Below are 24,959 nucleotides of genomic sequence, written 5' to 3'. Positions count from 1 at the left end.
GCGGCGCCCTCCCCCGGCCCGCGCGCGTCCTGCCGCCTCCCCGAGCGAGGGTCGCGCGGCGCGGGGCCTAGCGGCGGGCGGCGGGCGGCGGGCGGCGGCCGCCATGGAGGTGAGCGGGCCGGAGGACGACCCGTTCCTGTCGCAGCTGCACCAGGTGCAGTGCCCCGTGTGCCAGCAGATGATGGCCGCCGCGCACATCAACTCGCACCTGGACCGCTGCCTGCTGCTCAACCCCGCGGGCCACGCGGAGCCCGCGGCCGGGCCGCACCGCGCCGGGGAGCGGCCCAAGGCGCTGTCGCCGCCGGGCGCCAAGCGGCGGCGGCTGTCGGAGAGCTCGGCGCTGAAGCAGCCGGCCACCCCGACGGCGGCCGAGAGCAGCGAGGGCGAGGGCGACGACGGCGACGACGGCGGCGAGACCGAGAGCCGCGAGAGCTACGACGCGCCGCCCACGCCCAGCGGCGCCAGGCTCATCCCCGACTTCCCGGTGGCCCGCGCCGGCAGCCCCGCCCGGAAGGGCTCGGGGAAGAGGCCGGCGGCCGCGGCGGGGGCGGCGGCGGCGGCGGCGGGCAGCGCGTCCCCGCGGAGCTGGGGCGAGGCGGAGGCGCCGGACGAGGAGGACGCGGCGGGCGACGGCGACGCGGACGGGGACGGGGACGCGGACGCGGACGGCGAGGACGAGCCGGGCCGCTGGGAGGCCGCCGCCGCCGACGTCGGGGCGGGCGCGGTGAGGCAGATGCTGGAGGGCAAGCCGCTGGCCGACAAGATGCGGCCCGACACGCTGCAGGACTACATCGGCCAGAGCAGGGCCGTGGGGCAGGACACGCTGCTGCGCTCGCTGCTGGAGACCACCGAGATCCCGTCGCTCATCCTCTGGGGCCCGCCGGGCTGCGGCAAGGTGAGTGCGGCCCCCCCCGACGGCCCCCCACGGCCCCCCACGGCCCCCGGGGTGCGCGCCGAGCACCACGACGTCCCCCCCGCCCCCCGCCCCGGAACCGAGGTGCCTGCACACCTGGCTCTGCAGACGCGTCCGAGCTTTGAGGGCCGGGGAGGACGTGCTGGCGACTGCACAGGAGCATCCGGCCTCCCCGGCGGGCAGGCTCGAGCTCAGAACCGAGGTGCCCGCACACCTGGCTCTGCAGACGCGTCCGAGCTTTGTGGGCCGGGGAGGACCCAGCCCTCCAGGGGAGGACGTGCTGGCGACTGCACAGGAGCATCCGTGTAGCCAGTCTGGAGGTTATATGGGTGTGAGCATTCCGGGGGGAGGAGGAGAAGGAAGGAGGTGGGGAGTCAAAATTTTGTTGTTTCAGTTGTTTGCTTCCCGTCCCTCGTGCTGTCAGCTTATTTTAACACTCGGGCGTTTGTTTATCCTTCGGAAGGTGTATGTAGGTAACCAGGATGACAGGTGGACTCTTTTTCCTTTTCCAAGTCGTTTTCACCCTGCATTTTGCATGAGCCTCCTCGTTTCGCGTCTGCCTTAGGCAGCACGTCAGTACATTTTCTTCCGGTGTTCCAGTTCCACGCAGGGCGTTAGGAATTAGCACACGGCCGGAGGAAGTTCGGTTTGGATGTTGGGGTCTGGGAAACATGTCACTGGAGAACATTGGAGGGACACTGGTGGAGGCCAGCCAAACAGACCAGGCTAAGAGGTGTTTAGGTCTGTGATTTTTTTTGTTTTGTTTTGTTTTGTTTTTTTTGCTAGGCACAGGAAGAGAGGATGAGCATCAGTGAGTGAAAAGGCAAAACTCGGGATCCAGGTGTAAAGGGGCTCTCGTAGCTCCGTGGTACAGACTCCTGAGTTTAGTGTACGAGGACAAGGACTGGAACGACTTGTCCCGGTTTTTCTTTTCTGACTTCATCTCTGACTTAATCACACCTTCCTTTGCTCTTAATTCCTAGAACGCATCTTGCCCATTTTGTGCCTCCTTGTTCGCACTCATACTTTCCCTTTGGCCAGCAATCAATCCCATCTATCCCAATAATGTGATACCTGGTGGTACATTGACTTGTTATTACCCCACTTAGGAGATTGAGCAGGAGCACGATTAGTGATTGTTCGCAAAATCTTTACGTAAGATCATGGGATGGCTAATCAGCTGTTGGTGAACCAGATGGCAAGGACAAAACTCCCTAAGGAAACGAGTAGGATGAACTAATAGAAGATGCCAGGCAAGAGATGCGATGGGCCGCTCAGCAAAGTGGTTGATGGTCACCAGCTTTAGACGTATGTGGTGTGGGATTTGATGGAGAAGCAACTGTAGTATCTGAATGGTACTCTACAAATTTTAGAAAGTAAAGTGCTCCTTTCCATTCATTCAGGACCAGATTTGTCCCTCTCTGTCTTATTTTTTTTTGTCCGTCTCTATTTTAAACATACGTTTTGTTTATTCTCATTCTTATTACCCTTTTCTGCTAACAATAATGTCAGATATCAATAACGGTATATGCACATTTATGGAGCACCTGCTAAGTGCCAGGCACCTGAGCGCTGCCTTCCTTGGATCTCGCCATTGTCTTGCAACTTGTAACATGATCAAGGTGCTGCTGTTTAATCTACTTCCAAGGTAGACATTCAGAGGTGGCAGCATCTTACTATCTAGTAAGATAGTTGTCATTGGTCTTTCCTTCAGTTCAAAGGCTCACTCCTTTTCTAAGCTGCACTGATGAGCCTCCAGTTGTAGGATTGATTGATTCTGTGGTTCTGCACTGTTTCCATAGCTCGTCCTTCAGCAGTAATGCTTTCTTGGCTGGAAGAGGTCACAGCTGTCACTCAGGCTCTGCTAAATCAAGACAGCCGCTCTTTACGGGGATTCCAAAGATCTTAGAGTCACCAAAAAAGGACTCAAACAGGGTTAGGTATAAAAGAGAAAAGGTCAGGATTAGCCTAAGGTTTAGCTGCTTTCCTGTTTTATTTTTAACTTTTTTTTTTTTTAATCTTTAAAAATGTGCTCTGGTATTTTGGATTGTGTCTGTGCTAAGCATTCTTAGAATTCAAGTTGTTTGGTAGATAGTGCTGATGCTGCGTGTGTTAGTGCCCATGGGTGCTTTTCTCTCTGTGTCTGATCAGCTTTCGAAACTATCTGTGTCCTATTTTCTAGACCACTCTGGCTCACATCATAGCCAACAACAGCAAGAAACATAGCATACGGTTTGTGACATTGTCCGCAACAAATGCCAAGACAAATGATGTGCGAGATGTCATAAAACAAGCTCAAAATGAAAAGAGCTTTTTCAAGAGGAAAACTATCCTTTTTATTGATGAGATTCATCGGTTCAATAAATCTCAGCAGGTATATTCACATTCTTTACCTTTTGGTCATTGTGAACATTAAGGTGAATATAAAATATGTAAAGTCACTTTAAAAAGCATAAAGCACTATGCAGATGTGAGGATTCTTGTCATTGATTTTCTGCATACAGAGAGGTATAAATTGTCAGCGCACCTTTCTTGAGCCTGTTTCCTCACTTTTTCCTAGGGTTTTTGTTGACAAGCAAATGTTTTCTCTATCAGATAAGTGAAATTATGAATATGGCTCAGAGCTATACAATATCTGAAAAGCAGCTTTATCATGTTTCTCATTTTTTACAGATTTTGTATCTAAATATTAGGAGTCATAGTAAGCAGTTTAAGTTGATTTTAAGATTCTTATTTTCATATTTTTAAACTTCTCCCCTGTACAGTCTTCCTTTATTTTCAAAATTAAAGAGTGTTTCTGTGACCTCAGGCTCTCAGCAGGGTGAATGTTACAAGATCTGATCATCACTAGTTTTTTAAACAGTTGTCTGAAATAAAAGTATAAGGACAGTTTATTTTAATAAAGCCAAGCCACTTTTGTATTGTTTCTAAATAAACATTAACTTTTTTCTTCAAGTATGCTTTTTTCTTTAGCGTATTTGTTAAAGCTCTTTAATCAGAGATATTTTACAAAACCTACTAAGCTTTTGTTTCTGATCTGAATCTCTCTCTCTCTCTCTTTTTTTTTTTTTTTTTTTTTTATCTGAGTCCCTTTTTAAGTAGATTCTACAGAGTTCTGACAGGATGTTATCACTTCAAGTTTCATTAGACCACTGACTTATCTTAGCATTTCTTCCCTGTAAGAGAACATCCACTGGTTACATATTCACCAATGCATATTTACCAAGTTTGTTAGGAAGAATAACTCTTAAGGCTTGAGTACTCCAGCGAAAGATTTTAGGAATACTAATGTTTTTGTGCTTTCTTAGGCTTAAATAGCTGCTATATGTAAGTTGTTTACCAATTTAAATAGAAGCCTTAGGATAGAAAAGAATTTCCTAAGTAAAAAAAAATCATTTATGCTGTAACTACATTACACTTCTACTTTGAGCAAGTGGCTGGGCTCAAACATTCACATCCCAAAAGATGTGTTTTTTGGCTTAAAAAGAAAAGCATGAGTTGCACTCTCCCAACAGTGCATCCATATTCAGTGAATATAAAGCTGTGGTTTCTGAACTCAAAATTAGGAAAAGAAAGGAATGGCCAACTTACATAGGATTCTGCAGGTTGTTGACTGGAATCAATTTCTTCTGTTTTCCTCCCATGATTAGGACACTTTCCTTCCTCACGTGGAATGTGGAACAATCACTCTGATTGGGGCAACCACAGAAAACCCTTCCTTCCAGGTCAATGCTGCTCTCCTAAGCCGCTGCCGGGTTATTGTTCTTGAGAAGCTTCCCGTAGAGGCAATGGTGACTATTTTAATGCGAGCAATCAACTCACTGGGAATCCACGTCCTAGACTCCAGCCGTCCCACTGACCCTCTGAGCCACAGCAGCAACAGCAGTTCAGAGTAAGTTGACTGTGGGCAGTATCCTGGGGGCACAGACCTCTCAGAGAATCCGCTGGCACGGGGCCAGAAAAGGCTGGCTGTCAGGAGAGGGCGGGGACAGAAGATACGTTGATCTAGTAATGAAAACAAGAGTGGAGGAAAGGGCTCAATTGTACCAAATGTACCAAATCTATCTCTGCAAACATTTTGTTTCTTTTTGATGGATTTTATAGCCCTTAAGGGGGAGGGGGGAGTGCATCTAATTTTTCAAGCTTTAAACTGTCTTGCCCATTATTTCAGTCTTGGGTGTTTGCTTTTGTGCTTAAGGATTTTGTTTTTTCCTAACACACTTTTTTTTAAAGGCTTGAAAGACTATGGGAAGCCTTACTGATTATTTTCTTATCATGGAATAGGCTTAACATACAAGTCGAGATTTATATTCAGATTCCAATTTCTTTTTTCCTGCAGTTTACTGCTCTCTTAGAAATATTAAGTATAAATTGATGTAAATGTTATAATAATTTTTAAATCTTTATAGAATTATTTTTGCGCATTCACATTCTAAAAGTCAAGCTCAATTCTGTGAAAGTAGAGAAATTTTACTTGAAAATGACACATTAAAAGCTCTCTCTTTCCTTTTGGTAATCTATTTGTATCATGAGTACCATGTGAGCTCATTAACATACAGAATATGTATGTATATATAGTATATAATCAATTAGATGACTTGGGTCAGAGGTTTTCTTTATATTCGAATATATTCTTCAGATGTCGTTTATTCATGTGTCAACTGAAATAACGCAGTGGAACATAAGCTGGTGTGATGAGAGACTAATGCCTGCCTCTTCATGCTATGGACCCCCACAGCTGCTGGTGCCTGCCCTGAGGCCAAGTTCTGGAGCCGCTCTTCTGTGAGGATTAAAGTACGAGACATAGTTTGAGGTTCAGGGCTTAGGTTTCAAAAGTCTCTCCCTGTGCATCTGGCCTCTCCCATTTGCCCCTGTCTCGTGTAGGAGGAATTATACTGTGCCTCACAAAAGCCTTGAAACATGGCCAAGAACCCCCAGGCACAATGAAGTCACATCATTTTAGGTTCGGGTTGTGATGGCATAGCCATCAAATTTGTGGCTTAAAAGAAATAAGGAACCTGCTGGTATCATTAAGTGTGTTCACACTTAGGAGCCCCTTTGCGTGCTGGGCACTTGTCAGGGTCAGAAGGGCTAATACAGCTAGCCTGTCACATCCAGTAGGGTTGTCTTTTAAACAACATTTTCACTGCAAAATTCCTAGAACCAAGCGATGAAAATGGAAAGAGAGGGATAAATATCCCAACATACTTCTGTGTATTTTTATTTATGTGTGCTGATGATCAAAATATATCTACAACTATTATCCTACATTGTTATTAATCTAGGGTAGTTTTGTTGATTTCAGTCACATCATGATTTCTTGGAATTGTTACACAGTTACCCTGAGGTTTTCTCTCCCCAGTCACTGCCATGCCATAATTAGGTGAAATGAGGAGGACTGTAGAATAATCATGGAGCTCATCTTAAAAAGGATTTCTGCATTTTAACAGGATCCCCAAATCATTTGCATGCACATTAAAATCGGAGAGGATCAAGTGAAAGAATTAAGATTTCTCTTACTACTGATACTTGGGAGCCTGATTTAAAAGTGAACCAATGATTCTTAATCTCCTAAAATTGCACTTCAGTCAGAGAAAACTGTGTCCAATGGATTATATACTTTTTCCAGTATTGCTCATTTGGAATTGAGCAGTTATTATTTTTATTCATTCGTTTCCTACCACTCCCCTTCCTGGAAGGGCTAAGAGGATAAAAACTTATCCTTCTTTTTCATATTCCCAGCACACTGCCTAGTGTATATGTGCTAAGTAAATGATTTGTGAGTAAATTCTAACTTTCAGTAGGAGAGAAATAGTTTGATTTTATTTTTGGATAGTCCAGAATAAGGGATGATTGCCCCATTGCCCAGGTATCAAGAACCTTTTTCTTTAGTACTGTTGCCTAAGCAAACAGTGAAATTAAAGACTATTAAGCTTAATTAATTGGTCTACTTGTTAGCAATTCTGACAAGAAAGTGAAGTTGGGAGATGTCATAGGCCACAGAAATAACTCTTACAGTATAAGTGATTTTCTGACAGAAGCACCTGACCACCCCAGTTGCCATGGAGAATAAAAAATGGATTTTGTTTTCTATCGGTTTTAGATAAAATTGTACTTTCATATCTTTTGATTGGCTTCAAATGTAGATGCACTCTTGTGGACATAACTTAGATTCGGTTTATATTAATATAGTTGGAAAGATTTTTAACCCCAAATAATTACTTTTTCTGGGAAGGCATGAGTGCATTTGTAGCCTTGTGTCTTGTTACCCTAGTTTACAGAGAAATCTAGACTACTTATGGCTGTGTATGAGAGGAGCTGAGCAGGTACTGGTCTGGAAACTAGTCGAGCTGAGGCTTAACACCATTGTTGGTTTTTCTTGAGGAATTGTGAGTTCTCATCTAGTATGCATTTGTATGTGACAGATTCCCGTTAGAGTCAGATAAAAGTATTCTTTTTAAATTTTTCCTTTAAATTTATTCAGCATGAATTGAAGGCCCCCTATATGCTAGGCATTAGCTGAGTATTGAAAAGCACGTTCCTGTGCCTTTAGAGAGCTTGGTGTGTGATAAGGAGATAGATGGATAAATGGGCTTCCAGGGATGTGCTGTGATTGAGTTATGACCAAGGAGCAGTAGGGGATAGAGAAGAGGCATCTAGAGTATATGAAGTCTGATGGCTGAGTTGAATTTTGAAAGATAAGCGGAATTAAACTAGATGAAATGGAAAGCTCATTTTGGCTAGTTAATATAGCATGTGAAAGACAAGGTGGTAATAAATAGCATGATCCATTCATTCATTATAGCAGAGTGGAAGAATGGGTGTGAGTAAGTGATGGTCAGCGGAGCCGGGGAGGGAGGCAGAGCCAGATTACGAAAGATCTGTGTTCTAAGATAAGGTGAGTGATGTGGAGAGCTATGGGAAACCAGAGAAAGATTTTGAGCAACAGAATGACATATCAGCTCTACATTTTAGGAAGATGGGAACAGCATTGGAGAGGGTGGGTTGGAGGGAGTAAGTCCAATCTTCCCTACCCCTCACCAGGCAGCAGGAAGACCAGTTAGGAAGCTCTGACTGTGGTGCTGAAGACCCATAACAAATGCACGTGACTTGAACAAAGGCAAGAGCTGCTCTGAGAAGTCGCAAAGGTGGTAGGCCTAGGTGTGAGGAGAGAGGAAGGAGGAGTGTCTAAGATGACTCTCCTACCTTGTGACTGGGCAAACAGTTGTAGTTTTGACAAGAAAGATACAAGGAGGGGCGCCTGGGTGGCTCACTGGTTGAGCATCTGCCTTTGGTCCTGGGATCAAGTCCTGCCTTGGGCTCCCTGCATGGAGCTTCCTTCTCCCTCTGCCTGTGTCTCTGCCTCTCTCTGTGTCTCTCATGAATAAATAAATAAAATCTTTAAAAAAGAAAAAAGGATATAAGAAGAGGAACAGAAGAGGGGTGGAGTTCAGTTTGGGACTTAGTTTGTGGGGCCTCTGGATGATTCATATGAAGAGACTTTCTAGGCAGTTAGATAAAGAAGTCAGGAGAGCAATAGAAATGTCTTGAGCCAGAGATTTGGGAGCCACCAACACTTCAGAGAATGTATAGTCCATGTGTTTGAATACGAGAGCTAAAGAGAGCCATGAACTAAGGGTAGGAAGTTGAGGATTGTCAGCATTTATAGTGTAGGAGAAGAGACAAAGTTCAGAAAGGTAGGAAAACCAGAAGGATGCTCCACAGGGAAGAGCTTCAGGAAGGAGAGAGTACTCAACATTATTGAACCATTTAAGAATAGATTTGCTGTATATAACAGGAAGAAAAAAAAAATCAAACTAACTGGCATAAACAAGATAGAACTTTCCTTCTCATGTAAAAGTATCCTGAAAGTAGACAAGTGTAAAAAATGCAGTTGCTAGTCAGCCTCATGGTGTCAGGGACCTGGGCCCTTATCCTTCTGCTCTCCCACCTTCAGCACAGGGCTTCTGCCTCGTGCCCCAAGGTGGCTACTGGAGCTCTAGCCATCATACCTGCATTCCAGGCAACAGAAAGGAAGAAGGGCCAAAGAACAGCATCTTCCCCATCTGGTCACATGATACAAACAGTGAAGCATGTTATCTGTGCGCTGGGTTAATTTTGGAGACCAGGGGAAAAAATATCCATGATCTATGTCATCCAGTGAACTTGTGCTGCTGGAAATGAGAACGTGAACTAGTGTTTAGTCACTCTAAGAACTTGCTGCTTTGAAGGATTAAAGATTCCACATAATAGGATCCATGCGTATTCAGAAACACCCAGAAAGAATCCATTGTGTGTGGGCCAGATACCAGTGCATTTGTGTGTGGATGTGAGGAGACTGAAGAGAGGAGTCGGGGCTGCCCTGTCGCTGTCTAGCTAGGCAGTTCCGACAGTTGGTTGAAGTTAAAACAGCTCTGTCCTCCGGAAGTGAGGGTGCTGCGGCCTGACTCGGAGTCTGGGAAGGGAGAGCCCGCACAAGATGGCTGCAGGCTGGCTTGGTTGGTTTTCACTAATTAATATTATTAATATTAATACTATTGCCTGCCTTTCAAAAATAACCTTTTTTTTAAACACTGAATGGAGAAAAGTTAGTGGAACACCAGTATAGAAAGTACTGGTTGGAATGAGTTGTGGATTTAGAGTGGATTTTAATAATTCTCCTTAGAAATGGTTCAAAATAAGAGAAAAAAAAGGTATATAAGCATATGTTATATAAATGATGACAAAAATAACGACAACTGGAAAGAAACACCAGTTGGTTTCTCCTGACCTTGTATTCCTGCCATCACAAATTATGGGTATCTTTTTGAAAGTTCACATTACACATGCTGCATATTCACAAAAAGACCTGCATTCATAGGTCATATGAAGAGGATTTTCACTCTTACCAAAAAAAAAGGCAAAAAGCAAAAGCATCCAGCACTCGTTTCGCAGTGAGTCCTTTACAGAGGCAGTGCCCCCAGCAGGTGGAACGGCCCTACCCAGCTCCTTATCTGGGAGCCACTCTCCGCGTCAGGCCGCCGTAGCTTTGGATTCTGTCTGTGAGCATGTGTTTTATCTCAGTTCCTTTTGTGCATCTGTTAGCAAGATGTGTCCTAAGATCTCAGAAAAGCCTAAGAGAGGAGAGGGTCACTTTATGGGTCTGGGAACACTAAAAAAAAAAATCTCCATTATAAATTAATGGTAATTGGCTATTTATGCCTTTTTGGCTTGCAAAAGGTTTCAAGGGAACCCTGTACTTTCAGGTAGTGGGGACAACCTGTATCACAGAGTGGGTGGCTTACAACAATAGATATTTATTCTCTCTCTCCCTGTTATGGAGGCTCTGAGTCTGAAATCTAGCTGTCAGCAGGCCCATTCCCTCTGAAGGCTCTAGGATAGAGTCTTTCCTTCCATCTTCACACGGCTGTCTCTGTACCTCTGTCTTCTCTTTTTCTGTCTCCTATGAGGACATTTAGGTTTAGGCCCCATACTAAATCCAGGATGATCTCATCTTGAAATCCTTAATATAGTTAAATTCACAAGTTCAGGGATTAGCATTTAGGCACATCTTTGGAGGCCACTGTTCATCCCACTGTTCTCTCCCAGGTGGAAGGTAATTGGGAAAGATGTATGCCTCCATGGGATTAAACAAAAAGGGGAAATCATCTGTGAAGTTTATGCAATTTTTGGAAAAAGTAAGGGTTTTTTTGTTTGTTTTGTCTTATTTTTAGTCTGGTTGTCCTGGAAGCAGCAGAGTTGAGAGCTCTGCCTTGAAGATTTGCAATTCTAGGCTAATTGGAATGAGGTGTCATTAGCTCCTTTTATTAGATGAAGAAACCAAGGCACAAAAAGGTGAAGCAATGTGTCCAAGATCACCCAGCTTGACTGCAGTAGGGCTGGTATCTGAAGGCATGCTTCTAACCACAGGCATACCTCAGACATAATTTGGGTTTGGTTCTAAACCACTACAATAAAGTAAGTCAGGTGAATTTTTGGTTTTCCAGTGAATATAAAAATTATGTTTATGCTACACTGTAGTGTGTTAAGTATGCAGTAGTATTATGTTTTTAAAAAATAACATGCAGGGATCCCTGGATGACGCAGCGGTTTGGCGCGTGCCTTTGGCCCAGGGTGCGATCCCGGAGACCCAGGATCGAGTCCCACATTGGGCTCCCGGTGCATGGAACCTGCTTCTCCCTCTGCCTGTGTCTCTGCCTCTCTCTCTCTCTGTGACTATCATAAATAAATAAAAAATAAAAAAATTAAAAAAAAACATGCATATCTTAATTTAAAAACATTTCTGCTAAAAATTGCTAACAATCATTTGAACTTTCAGCAAATCTTAATCTTTTTGCTGGTAGAGGATCTTGATGTTGGCAGCTGCTGACTGATCCAGGGTGGTGGTTGCTGAAGGTTGAGTGGCTCTGGCAGTTTGTTTAAAGCAGCAGCGAAGGTTGCCACATCAATTGACTGTTGTTTTCACAAACAATTTCTCTGTAGCATGTGATGCTGTTTGATAGCATTTTACCCACAGTAGAGCTTCTTTCAAAATTGGAGTCTCACCCCCTACCACTGCTTGATCAACTAAGTTATGTCATATTCTAAATCCTCCCTTGTCATTTCAGCAGTCTCCATGGCATCTTCGCCAGGAGTAGGTGCCACATGAGGAAACCACTTTCTTTGCTCATCCATAAGAAGGAACTCCTCAGGGCACCTGGGTGGCTCAGTTGGTTAGGCGTCTGCCTTTGGCTCAGGTTATGAGCCTGGGGTCCTGGGATCGAGTCCCACATCAGGCTCCTGGTTCAGTGGGAGTTTGCTTCTCCCCCTACCCCTCAGTCTTGCTTGTGATCTCTCTGTCAATAAAGTTCTAAAAAAGGGGGGGGGGGTGGGAAGGACCTCCTCATCCATTCAGGTCTTATCACAAGATTACAGCCTTCCAGTCACATCTCCAGACTTCACTTCTAATTCTAGTTCTCTTGTTATTTCCACCACATCTGCAATTACTTCCCCCATTGAAGTCTTGAACCCCTCAAAGTCATCCACAAAGACTGGAATCAGCTTCTCCAAAAGTCTTGTTCATGTTGATATTTTGACCTCTTCCCATGAATCTTGAATGATCTTAATGGTATCTGGAATGGTGAATCCTTTCCAGGAGGTTTTCAGTTGACTTTGCCCAGATCCATCAGAAGCTCTAGCCTTACAAGATGTATTTCCTAAATAATAAGGCTTGAAAATTGAAATGACTCCTTGATCCATTAGCCACAGAACGGATGTTGTGTTAGTAGGCCTGAACACAGCATTCATCTCTTTGTGCATCTCCGTCAGAACTTCAGGATGGGGATCCCTGGGTGGCGCAGCTGTTTGGCGCCTGCCTTTGGCCCAGGGCGCGATCCTGGAGACCCGGGATCGAATCCCACATCGGGCTCCCGGTGCATGGAGCCTGCTTCTCCCTCTGCCTGTTCTGCCTGTGTCTCTGCCCCTCTCTCTCTCTCTCTCTCTCTCTCTCTCTATCATAAATAAATAAAAATTAAAAAAAATTAAAAAAAAAAAGAACTTCAGGATGAACAGATGCATTGTCAACAAGTAGGAATATTTTGAAAGGAATCCTTTTTTTCTGAGCAGGTCTCCACAGTGCGCTTAAAATACTCAGTGAGCCATGTTGTCAACAGATGCGCTATCATCCAAACTTTGTTCTTCCATGTACTAAGCACAGGCAGGATAGATTCAGCATAATTCTCAAGGGCCCTAGGATTTCAGAATAATAAAAGAGCATTGGCTTCAACTTCAGGTCACCAGCTGCATTAGCCCCTAGCAGGAGAGTCCGGCTCTCCTGGCTTTGAAGGCAGGCTTTGGCTTCTCCTCTATAGCTATGAAAGTCCTAGATGGCATCTTCTTCTAGTAGAAGCCTGTTTTGTCTGCATTGAAAATAACATTGAATAGTTTCCTTTGCATTTTTAACGTGGCTGTTTGGTGCAAGAGGTCTAGCTTTTGGTCTGTCTGGGCTCACACTGTGCCTTCTTCACTCAGCTTAATCATTTGCAGTTTTTAAAGTGAGAGATGTGCTACTCTTCTTTTCAGTTGAATATTGGGAGGCCACTATAGGGTTATTAGTTGCCCTGATTTAAATATCATGTCTCAGGGACTAGAGGAACCTAAGGAGGGGGAGAGCAATGAAAACAGTTGGTTGATGAAGCAATCAGAACAAATATTTATTAATCGGTAAAAGTTCTGTCTCATGTGAATGTGGTTTGTGGTTCCTCAAGGCAATTAGAATAGTAACATCAAAGATCACTTATCATAATTCACCATAACAAATAATAGTGAAAATTTGAAGTAGTTCAAGGACTACCAAAATGTGACCTAGAGACATAAAGTGAGCAAATGCTACTGGAAAAATGGCACCGATAGATTTACTCAGTGCAGGCTTACCCCAAACCTTCCATTTGTAATAATGTAGTGTCTGTGAAGTGCCGTGAAAGGAAGCAAGGTAAGGGAGGTGTGCCTGTACTCCGTTTAGAAGGGGTCTAAGTACCAAGTTAAGCAAGTTACTTATTTGCGCTTAGTATCAAGTTAAAATGCTACTGGTGGATATTAAAGTTCCAGTCTTCCTCTGTGTTTCTTTGTGTAAAGACAATAGTTTTAACTTGTGAGAGATTAAGAACTAAAGATTCCCATCTGCAATTTGGCAGTAGTGCCTTTTAGCCAGATCTACATACCACATTTACCGAGAATACATTTTGAAAATATAATTGACCCCTGAACAATATGGATTCACTTACACACAGATTTCTTATGGTATAGTACTGTAAGTGGATTTTCTCACCCAATCTGTCTTTAGCTTATTTTGTTTTTGAGAATACAGCATGTAATACACGTAACATACAAAAGACATGTTAACTGATTTTTGTTATTGATACAGTTTCTGTCAACAGTAGGCTATTAGTAGTTATGCTTTGGGAGACTCATAAGTTTTTTTTTTTATAAAGTTTTTTTTTTTTTTTAAGATTTTATTTATTCATTCATGAGAGACGCAGAGAGGGGGGTGGTGGGCAGAGACACAGGCAGAGGGAGAAGCAGGCCCCATGCAGGGAGCCTGACGTGGGACTTGATCCCAGGTCCCCAGAATCATGCCCTGGGCTGAAGGCGGCGCTAAACCGCTGAGCCACCCAGGCTGCCCACTCATAAGTTTTATATGAATTTTTTTACTATGTTGGGGGTCATTGTCCCTAAACCCCACATTGTTGAAGGGTCATCTTTACATGTGCCAGGGTCTGTCCTGGAGATTATAGAATCAGTATATCTGTGATTAGATACACATGTCTGTATTTTAGGATAGTTCTTTGTAATGTCCTGCACATTCATGTGCAGTTGTCACCCTGACCATGGAATGTTCCTTTTCTGTAGTAAGAGAGAGTCACAAAGTATTGTTTCATGATTTAGAGAGAGTTTAACTGAGCCACACCTATTTTTTTGTTCTGCCACAAAATAACAAGTACATTGTCACTTATTTTCACTCCTCCTCCAACTTAAACAGCTAAGCATCTAAAAAGAATTCTCCAAATCCTGGTATTATCCACTACAAAAACAGTGTGCAGAAAGATTCAGGCCCTTAGAAATGAAAAGGAAAGGAGGAAGTTGACTTTACAGCATGCTTCCCTTACACCTGCTAAGACCAAAGCATCTTTCTTCAGTTAGAGAAACAAAGTTAAGTCTTTAATTTCTACATGTTAACTGGGAAGATGATCTTCTCCAGTACACTTATTTTAGCCATTTTTTTAATAAGTTTATGCTTAAATTTTGAAGTAATATCTCTGGACAAGGAGCACTCTTCCAAGATAATTTGTGCAATAGTTACCGTTTATCAAGGAGTTTTGCAAGTATCAGTATAAATATTCATGTTGTTGGCATGAGTACTTATGTGCTCCCTCTTCTAAGATTTCAAGATATTTTAATACACCTTATGACTTTTCAGAACCAAGGTAATGTAAACTGGGGTTCAGGACCTACTGGAGAATAAGGTGTAGAACCTTTTGGAAATCCTGTACCGTGTTCTTAATAGCAAATTTCCATTTGGTAATTTGCTTATGTGACCATTGTGAGTGCCGTCAGCAGTCACCTTTTATTACTTGAACAGAGTTGCTGACAGATTCATTTGTGTTTAAAAATACTCGTTTCGGACAGGGGTGAAATTTGAAATGTGGATCATATCAAGGGGGAGGAAGAGTGGAGCAGTGGGAGAGCTCGTAGCTCTCATTGTGGCAGCTCTCCCACTCCCCATGACTCCAAACCTGATTAAAAAGGATAACAATAGAATGATTCTGACTTTAGTTAAGAGTTTAAAAATTGAAGGAGAGATAGTATTTTTCCAACCGCATAAAATACCCATTTAAAGGCCTATTTACATTGTGCTATTTATAAATCTATGGAGCAGTCTGTAGTTGGCTTCTCTCATAATTATTACGGCCTACTCGCTGACTTTGTATGAGGACCAATGGAATTGAGGCTGCAGAGTCAGTGCTAGGGGTATATAAGGACACCTGTCTTTTTTCTGTCCCAAAAGCATGCCATGCTGCTAAATATATACAGTGGACAAGTTCATTAGAAAGGGAATCTATACCAAAATACTAACGCTGAGGTAGTACAGCAATAGGTGATTTTTGCCCCTTTATGTCTGTTTTTCAAATTTCATATAATGTTTATTTTGTTTTGCAAAATATTATTTAACTGTTAAGGGTGCAAACTATATATAGTATGATCCAAATTTTGTTTTAAAAATTAAATGTAAGGTTGATGGTTGCATAGGTGGTTGGACCATAAAGAAAACTCACCAAGACCTAGTAGTTATTTAGTAGTTATTGTTATCTTTAGGTAGCACATAAAACGGGTTTTTTGTTGTTTTTTTTTAATGTTTTCCCATGTGTTATAATTCTTTAAAAAAATAAACATTTCACTCTGAGGTTGTGGGGGAAATTGAAATTAGTCCATTTATTGTGCAGATACTGAATGCCTGTTCTCTCCCAGGTACCAGGGATGTAGAAAAAGGAATAAAACATAATTCCTGTCCTTGAGGCCTCAGCCTTTAGTGGGGATTGAGAGATGACAAATGTGATCCACTAATGGCCCGACTCCTGGTGATGGCTCAGTCAGTTAGGATTGATTAGGGCTCCTGCTTTACTCCTTTTTCTTCCTCCAAATGATCCTGTAGGCTCTTTGTTGCTAGGAAGCCTTCCACAGAGATGGAAAGCTTTGCTTTTAGTTCTGAGGCTGAAATGAGATATTCAGGCAGTTTTGGTTTTCTCTACCCACCTCCACCCCCCGCCCCACATACACACATGTGCACATACATGCACACATTCAGACATAATGTACTGTAACCAAGCCCCCGGAGTGCCCTTCCCTTTCAGGCACATCAGTTGCTACCACGCCCCTCTGACGTTAGTCCCTCCTAACACATTTTCTTGAGTATGTGTCTGTCATTTTCTTGATAATCATCTAGAATCTGCTAAACAATATCTGTTTGAGAAATGCTTCCTCAGCTTTACAGACACCAGTGATGTGGGCTTGGTGTATGTTTTGCGTATCTATCTGGTCAGAAGGGAGGAAGATGGGCTTCTAAACTGTAACCATGGTTCTTGGGGCCCAGGCAGCTGTCAGGAATCTGATGAGAGACTCATTCATTATCAAGTTAAGACAAAACAGGTGCCTTATGTGTGGTGATAGATGAGAAACTGGAAGTCTTGGCTCTGGGATGAGGCTGTTTTTAAAATGTTGGAAACATCTTTTAGTGAATGAAATGCAAATGCTCTTATTCACGATACTCACCAAAGCGAAGTAGCAGGTGGGTGTATGGTATAGAATTATGCATAGACCTTCAGAGACAAGCTGGGTCCCTCTGAGGGACTGGACCTCCACCGCCTCACCTTTTCCCAACCCAGTTGGTGCCTGTGCTTTGTTTTCTAGGTAGCTGATTTGGACAGTCCTAATCAGCTTATTAATTACTAGAGACATTTTCAGATGAAGGTTGCAATGACATGGGTGAGCTGTAACTTCGAAAAACATATTTTCCTTTGCAAATGTGGTAGCTAGCAGCTAGACAAGCAAGAATTAGACCCTTTGAAATAACTAAATATGTGATATATTTTTTCTGATTAGACTAGAGATAGAAAGATTTGCTGAATTAGACTTGAGAATGAATCCTAATTAGATCTTTATGAAGGTCCACACTTAGAAATATCATGGTGACTTTACCCCAGGTCTTACAGCCAAGTTCTGTCAATCTTCTTTTAAAAAAAAAAAAAAAAAAAAAAAGCAAGATTTATTTATTTATTTATTCATGAGAGACACAGAGAGAGAGGCAGAGTCATAAGCAGAGGGAGAAGCAGGCTCCATGCAGGGAGCCCGAAGCAGGACTCGATCCCGGGTCTCCGGGACCACACCTTAGGCTAAAGGCTGCTAAACCGCTGAGCCACCCAGGGATCCCCCAGAGTCTTCTGATTGATACCCAGATGAGTGACTTCTCTGCTACTCTGGGCAGGCTTTTTGGAAGCACGCCCCAGGCCGAAATCCCAGAGGCTTGCTTCTAGGTTCTGCTGTATCCAGAGTAACTGGGGACCTGGTTTGTTTGTAAAATGAGAGAATTGAGCTGCGTGATGTGATCCTGGCCCTTCCCTGTTTGGGAAGCAGTGTGAACATACCCCTCTCATCAGGATGTGGACCGTGTTTGAAGTATGTTTTCTGTATATTATAATGAAGCCCTAGAGGTTTCTATAGTTTTTACTCTTTTGTAGGATAAAACCAGAGAAGCCGTATGTCTTTCCATGTCTCCTTCATGCATGCTTATGCATGTGTGCTTGTACAGTAAAATAATCTCATGACTCAAGGTCAGGAGAGTTCTCAAATCTTGATAATGCTTAGCCATGTTGACAACATGAGTTAGAGAGAGAGGGCGGGAGCCTTGAACCTGAGGTAGCTTTTTAATGAACTTGCTAAGACATAGCTGTTCTGTAAGAAGTGCTACAGAATGAGAAGTGTCAAACATGAAAATCACGGTAACCCTGTTTGTGTTGCAGGCCATCTGTGTTCATAGAGGATAAAGCAGTAGACACTCTGGCTTATCTTAGTGATGGGGACGCCCGAGCTGGGTTGAATGGACTACAGCTGGCAGTGCTGGCCAGGTTAAGCTCTAGGAAGATGTTCTGTAAGAAGAGTGGGCAAAACTACTCTCCCAGTAGAGTTCTGATCACTGAAAATGATGTGAAGGAAGGCCTCCAGCGATCTCATATTTTATATGACCGAGCAGGTAAGTAATAGAAAGTGAAAAGGGGAGAACTTTAATGAAATAAATTGTGTCCACACATTCGCATCCCAGGTTGCTTTCAGCTGAGTTCAGAACATGAACTTGATTCTCAGTTGGATCTCCACGTTGGTAATTGAATTAAACCTCCAACTCAGAGCCTGATTTCAAAGACCTAGCTTCCTGATCTTTCTTGTGAGAGGCCACAGAGTAGCAACTATCCTGATAAGAATTGAGAGGAGCAAAAAAAAAAAAAAAAAAAAAGAATTGAGAGGAGCTTTCATGTTGAAAATTGCAGACTTCAAACTTCTCTTGTAAAGTAGGTAGGTATTCTTTCTGTTATTCTCTGGTGGTGCCTTTTAAAATACATTTTTGAAAGCCCCTACATTTACAGTTGACAGTAATCTTTGTGATCATATATAATGGTAGGAAATAAGAACGCTTTTGTAATAAGTGACTTATTTTTATTAGGTTAATAAGAATTAAAGTCCTTAATTTTTAGAGTCTCAACTAAAAATGGAGTTTATATGGATCTTGATGTAATTCCCTTAGTTTGTCATAGCTTTTTTAAAGAATTTTGCTGGGTATACTTCTGTTTTTGTACAACTGCATTTACAGATAACAGATTTGAAACGATATTAGATTAGATCTCTTATTAGATCTGTTACCAAGCAATATTAAATGTCATAAGCATAGCACAGCTGTATCTTTTTATAAAAGAAGTGGGTGGTGAAGATCAGCATATTATAGATTAGGCTGGACTCTGGGGCTTGAGTATTTGTGTGATTGTGTTTTTGTTTTGTTTTTTTAAGATTTTATTTATTTATTCATGAGAAACACAGAGAGGAGAGAGAGAGGCAGAGACACAGAGGGAGAAGCAGGCTTCATGCAGGGAGCCCGATGTGGGACTCAATCCTGGGTCTCCAGGATCACACCCTGGACTGAAGGTGGCGCTAAATCGCTGAGCCACCTGGGCTGCCCTATTTGTGATTCTCTGTAGAGTCATATTGCAGTAACTGGAATGATATCCACACCTTTAAAAGCTATGCCGGAAAAAAGAGCTGATCATTGAAGAGGCCAGAGCATCACATAGGTGGTACCTTGACTACAATATTCCCAGATGCTTTTCGATGATGGAGAATACTTCTTACTGGTTAGAGAAGGCAGGTGCAGGAGCTTAAGAATAACTTTGGGTTCCAGGCACTGCCTCCTGTTAAGTTGAACAGAACACTGTGTGACTTTGAAGAAGTGACAGAGGTTCTTCAGCCTTAATGTGCCTCAGCTGATTGTGGGCAGAGGTGTGGGCATAGTCCTAATAAACCTAATGGACACGTTAGTAAGGACTCATCAGAGCCATCTAATAGTCCTATCTCCTCTCCGGTATGAGCATGCCTCTTGGCAGGACCTCTGCTAGCACAGCCCAGAGATCCCAGGTGGCCAGCTCTCTGTTCTCCTGAATGTCATATGAAGGCTTGAAAAGTCTGAAAATTAAAGCATTCTGGCCATAGAGCTTTGCTTTTTTGTTTTGTTTTGTTTTGTTTTGTTTTGGCAAATACAAGAATAGAGGATATGAACAAAAAGTAAAATTTTAAGAGGTAAAAATATCCCACCTGCTACATTCTCCATGGTTTTGAGGGGTTCCAGCAAGGGATCTCTCCCCCTTGTATATGTCCTAAAGGAGACTCTTCATTTTGACTGGATGGACTGGAACTGTTCTTTCACACTTTAGCAGACTGTCATAAAATCAGACAGCTGCTTTTTTTTTAACATAAAATTAACTAACACTGAATATTTGAGTATATATACTGTCGTGTTTTTTTTTTTTTTTTTTTTAATTCTCAAAATTACGTTAGGAGGTAGTAGTTAATATTATCCCCATTTTACAGATAACAAGGCTTGCCTTACTTCACAAAGCAAGTGGTAAAACTCATTCTCAACTCCCAAGTGGAAGACAGGTTCCTAGGACTTTGTCTTTCGGAAAGACACAGTCCTAGGAACCTCCACGCCAGCCGCTCCCTCAGGTCACCGGTTTCCCTCTAGAGCACACTCACACACTCACGTGAGTATACTAACACCCATACACACACAGTAGATGCCAGACATGTCTAGTCCTAGGGTTTCTACTCCTTGAGGCTCCCATTCCATCCAGGGGAGCCATGCACGGTGGGGATTACTTTCTTTGTAGCTCTGTGCTGCCCCAGGAAGAGCTGGGGACAGTGGCAGCTGCCTGGGGTCAGGCCCTGAGAACCCACGCATTCTGCAAGTCTCGGACTTAATGTGTCCATGCGCTCCACTCCCGCCACTACCCCACTGTAGTAGAACAGCACAACGGTGGATCCATAGACACTCATAAATACAGTTCAGATCCTAGAGAATTGTTCTCTTCCAAGCTGGGTTCCATAAATAGAGATGAAAGAAGCATTGCCCTGGAATCCTGCTAGCTTATGCTCCTGGGCCTTTTTATAACTCTGGTGAGACAAAAATCCCCAGCCCTAAGATTTTAATTATTTCTTTTAATGCCATCTAATGTACAGTTACCCACTTGTGGGAACCAGTAACTAGCTCACATATTTCTGTATCAGAGTGAAGAAATTTCCAAATTGAGAATAGATTCTTTGCCTTGCATTGAGGTCAGGGTTCTACATAAATAATGTGAAATTTTTGGTTAAAAAACAATACATGATAAAAGCAAAAATGGAAGCTAGCATACAGTAATATCTGACTTAGATGTTCCTGTAGTGCTTACTCCATACCAGGCAGATGTTACTTAAGACTCACAGTCCTAGGAGCCAGGGAGTCCGTAATCCACTGTTCACAGACAAGCAGCCCGAGCCATAGAGAGGATCAGTAACTTGCCCATGGTTACCTGGCTGGTGAGTTTGGCTCACACCCAGGCTGCCTGGCCGTAGAGCCCGTGCTCTTCACGTACTTGCCTCTCAGCACTGACCTGCCGTAAAGGTATGAGGCAATAGTAACCTTTGCGTCAGGGAGGTTCGTTGCCTCCTCCTCCTTTACGTTTCGTGGAAAGTGAAGCAGAGGTGGCTGCTTTCATCTCCCACGTGTATGTGAGGTGGCCAGGCCTGTGAATGGGGGGTGACAGGCCCCCATTGTGGATGTCACCCAGAACCCTTTCCCAGCCGGTCTCCGTGACATTGCGACGTAGGTAGGAAGCCTGGGGATAGATGACCATTCCATTTGTCCCCAGAAATCTGGTGGCTGGACTGAAAACCACTGATCCGCTGTCTTCCTGAACAGGAGGTGCTCAGGCCCCTGCAGTCGGCCTCCTGGCTCTTTCCTCCCTGCAGGCCAGCAGCTTGTCCCATGCTGTCTTCAGAGGATTGTCATACTGGCATGGTCAGCTGCTGGGACTCGTTCCTGGGGCCTGAATGCCGTGCAGAGCAGGCCATGATCTCTGTCCACATTGGTGCTTCCCTGGAGGGACTAATGCGAAAAAGAGTAACTCCCCTGCTTTCCTTCATGACAAGGCTGTCCTCTCCTTGAACTTAGGGAAGGGGTGATGGTCAGAAGATCATGAAATTTCTCTTCTTCTTTTTTTTTTTTTTTTTTTTAAATTTCTCTTCTTAAATATGTTTTTTAAAGCACATTTCACTGCTTTGTTTGCATGTGAGTCCTGGGTGAAAAGGGGAGGAGATCCAGGTGCTGAGGGAGGGGCTACAGTGCTTTCAGGGGGAGAGCTGTTAGTCCACACCTCGGCCTTTCTGGGATCCTGCCACACCGGCGTCCCCACACCAGATTTAAGTGACTGCAGCCTTCAGACCCCAGAAAGGCAGCTGGAAAGGACACAGAGAAACATATGGGGCCGTCCATAACAGATGACCCTGTCATGGACCCTCCATCCTGGCTCCAGCCGGGCCCAGTTTGCCTCAAAATGGCAGTGGGGACACATGGCAGACGTGGAACATCAGAGCAGTCGCCTCCACCTCCTGGTTGTGGCAATCCACTGAGGCCCAAGAGAACACCAGCCTCCCCTGGTCTCTGTTCGTGTTCAGCATGGGCAGCACAGATGCTCCAGCAGCCTCCTGCTTAAGGGGGAGCAGGTTACTAGACGGAGCTGCACGGGTCACCAGTGACCTGACGCCCTCCCACCGAGCACCTTGGGGACAGCAGCCAAACCTCCCTCTCCCCCAGACTGTCCTAGGTCCCGTACTCAGGCTTGGATGACCCTCCCATGAGCCCTGTGAATTCTGTCTTCTGGCCCGTAATTGAGGGTGTGCTTTCTGTGGGATCTAGGAGAAGAGCATTACAACTGCATCTCTGCGCTTCATAAGTCAATGCGGGGCTCAGACCAGAGCGCCTCCCTCTACTGGCTTGCGCGCATGCTTGAAGGCGGCGAGGACCCACTGTACGTGGCACGGAGGCTGGTGAGGTTTGCCAGTGAGGACATAGGTGAGTGTTCTGGGCAGGACCCGGGCCTGTGTGTGCACGGAGGATGGGGTTGTGCGCTGTAGGGGCAGGAATACTGCTGCTGCTGCTTTGGGGCCTGGGACTTTCTTGGGACCATGTGGACAGGTGAGGAGAAGACGACGAGTATGAACTCACTGGTTTATTTCTTGGCTTGTGTGTGTTTGAGTGTCGGTGTTCTGAAGTCATCATTACCTGTTTCCTCTCCGGGAGTGATTTTCCTAACGTGAGTGTTGAAATAAATATTTTAAAAGCTTTGCAGTCGTGTGTTCAGGTTTTCATTGGACAGGCTCCTGAAATAGTCATGGAAGATTCTGGACACTCTGTAAAGAAGAACATTAGGAAGACTTTTCTTCGGTGTTAGTCAATGTTTTGTCTCCCGCGCGTCTGTCCTGTGACTGCATGGCCTCTGCTCCTCGTGCTTGTGGTGCGCACTCCCGTGTTCTTCCTACTAGATGTCGTTTTATCCACGAGGAAACCATTCTTGACACCAGTCAGTAAACATTTCTTGAATAAGCTCATGAGATTAGAGCAGTCTGTCCATTTTGCCAAAGGGACGTTTTTTGTTCCGCGAGGAGCACCGCGGCGGCGGTCTGGCCGCAGCAGCTCGTGGGCAGGTATGGGTGGGAGTGTGCAGTATGACCTAAACTTCCTTTGTCTCCGTGTGCGACAGGTCTGGCCGACCCTTCTGCATTAACACAGGCGGTTGCTGCCTACCAAGGCTGTCACTTCATAGGCATGCCCGAATGTGAGGTAATCAGCTCAGTTCTTGGCGAAACGGTTCCTTTCCCTTGTGCCGTGTCCCTGGGTGGACCAGAGTGTGTGTCCTGCCTTCACCTTTAATGTTCAGGCCCCGGAGAAGCCGCTTGGCTCTTCAACTCCCATTTTAGAAGCTCAGACTTGAGAGAGAAGGGAGGGACCTTAAGTATTGACAGGGTCATGTTTTGGAACTTTTCAGTAGTCGTGGTTTCAGAGGAAGTGCTCAGGCTTTCCTGGGGCCAGAAGCATTGAGAGAGCTCAACAGGAAGTTTTCTGTAAGTTCACCCACAAACGGAGCAGCTTCATATTAACTCTTAAATGTTAGGGTTGTAAGAAAAGACTCGTTTAATAAAAATGCTTCTGTTTGACAGAAAAAAGTAGACCGTTGGTTTGGTTCAACCTGTCGCCTCCTGTTGGAATTTCTTCTTTGTATCCCGAGTGGTTATCTAGACTGTAGGCATAAAAGCCTGTGGGAATCTTTTCAGAATTACCTAGAGGTGTCCCAAAATATTCTGCAGAACAAACTTTCTGGCACCTTCATAACGTTTCCTTTGTGTCCTAGGTGCTTCTGGCCCAGTGCGTAGTCTATTTTGCCAGAGCCCCAAAGTCCATTGAGGTGTACAGCGCTTACAACAACGTCAAAGCCTGCCTGCGAAACCACCAGGGCCCTCTGCCCCCCGTGCCGCTGCACCTGAGGAACGCGCCCACCAGGCTGATGAAGGATCTGGGCTACGGCAAGGGCTACAAGTACAACCCCATGTACAGCGAGCCTGTGGATCAGGAGTACCTGCCGGAGGAGCTGCGGGGAGTCGATTTCTTTAAGCAGAGGCGGTGCTGACTCGCAGGCTTTGACCGCAGAAGGGTGTGTCTGTTTTTAAGGAGAGCAAGAGTAACTGGATTGTGAAGTTGGTTGCCCGGTGGAAGTTAAACCGACATTCTGTGCCAGAAGTGTCAGGGTTCTGTAGAGGGAGGCACATGTACTTCAACTAAATGTGTAACATTGAAATTGTGTTCACTTGCACTCTGTGCAATGGTTATGCTTATGAAAATATCTGGCAGCTTTGTGCAATGAATTAATGTTATAAGGAATTATCTATTTTGTCATAGTATTTAAGTCATAATGTCATTCAGAATTCAGTTCTGTAGGATTCTTTTTTCTTTAAGAGATGTATATTCAGGGTAGTTTGAATTGGTAAAAAAATGTAATTGTGATTTAATACTGCATAGTGTTTTGGGTATTTTTTTTATATGCAAAGGTCTTATGAGCCAATAAAACTATTTCAAAGTACTCTCAATTGGTTCACGTCTTTCCCACCCGGGAGCCTAGCCACCAACATCTGTCCCCGTCACATGATGGTAGGTCAGTACCGGGAAAGAAAACTGCCCACAGGTGAGAAGGTTGGAAAGCTTAGGGAGAAGTCCGTATCTTCGGGACAATCCATATTAATTTTTAAAGGAAAACAAGTTTAAATGGCTTATAGAAGGATCCAGTAGTCTGGTCGTTCCTGCAGCCTCTTCTTGCAGCTCCGTGTTTCTAAATGACACACTGCTATTTGATTTTTGTGATTCCTAAACCTAAATCCCCCCCCC

General features: G+C 44.2%; 2 protein-coding genes across 2 annotated transcripts in view; one reads left to right on the top strand and one right to left on the bottom strand.

Moving 5' to 3' along the window:
• The window catches only part of MYLK4 (myosin light chain kinase family member 4), a 110,168-nt gene extending 105,363 nt beyond the window's left edge, over positions 1 to 4,805 (bottom strand). Inside the window, exon 1 of the mRNA XM_072814026.1 lies at positions 4,505 to 4,805. Within this exon, the coding sequence (XP_072670127.1) occupies positions 4,505 to 4,557 (53 nt within the window). The 5' untranslated portion in view covers positions 4,558 to 4,805. The remainder of the gene's footprint in view (positions 1 to 4,504) is intronic.
• Positions 45 to 24,657, top strand: WRNIP1 (WRN helicase interacting protein 1). Its single transcript, XM_072814027.1, has 7 exons — positions 45 to 895; positions 3,096 to 3,287; positions 4,564 to 4,805; positions 17,965 to 18,194; positions 22,440 to 22,595; positions 23,284 to 23,363; positions 23,932 to 24,657. Exons 1-7 carry the CDS (start codon positions 104 to 106, stop codon positions 24,205 to 24,207), a joined length of 1,968 nt encoding a protein of 655 aa, XP_072670128.1. The 5' UTR covers positions 45 to 103; the 3' UTR covers positions 24,208 to 24,657.
• The last annotated feature ends 302 nt before the right edge of the window (positions 24,658 to 24,959 follow it).

Source organism: Canis lupus, chromosome 37 (assembly GCF_048164855.1).
Source record: "Canis lupus baileyi chromosome 37, mCanLup2.hap1, whole genome shotgun sequence".
NCBI lineage: Eukaryota > Metazoa > Chordata > Mammalia > Carnivora > Canidae > Canis > Canis lupus.
The sequence above is the reverse complement of the archived record's forward strand: the minus strand, read 5'-3'. Positions and strand labels throughout refer to the sequence as shown.

Bases quoted from the DNA above. Each gene is read 5' to 3' on its own strand.
- WRNIP1 (XM_072814027.1), top strand. From the start codon at position 104: ATGGAGGTGAGCGGGCCGGAGGACGACCCGTTCCTGTCGCAGCTGCAC. The intron at 896-3,095 runs GTGAGTGCGGCC...CCTATTTTCTAG, and splicing joins GCCCGCCGGGCTGCGGCAAG to ACCACTCTGGCTCACATCAT. The intron at 23,364-23,931 runs GTAATCAGCTCA...TTTGTGTCCTAG, and splicing joins TAGGCATGCCCGAATGTGAG to GTGCTTCTGGCCCAGTGCGT.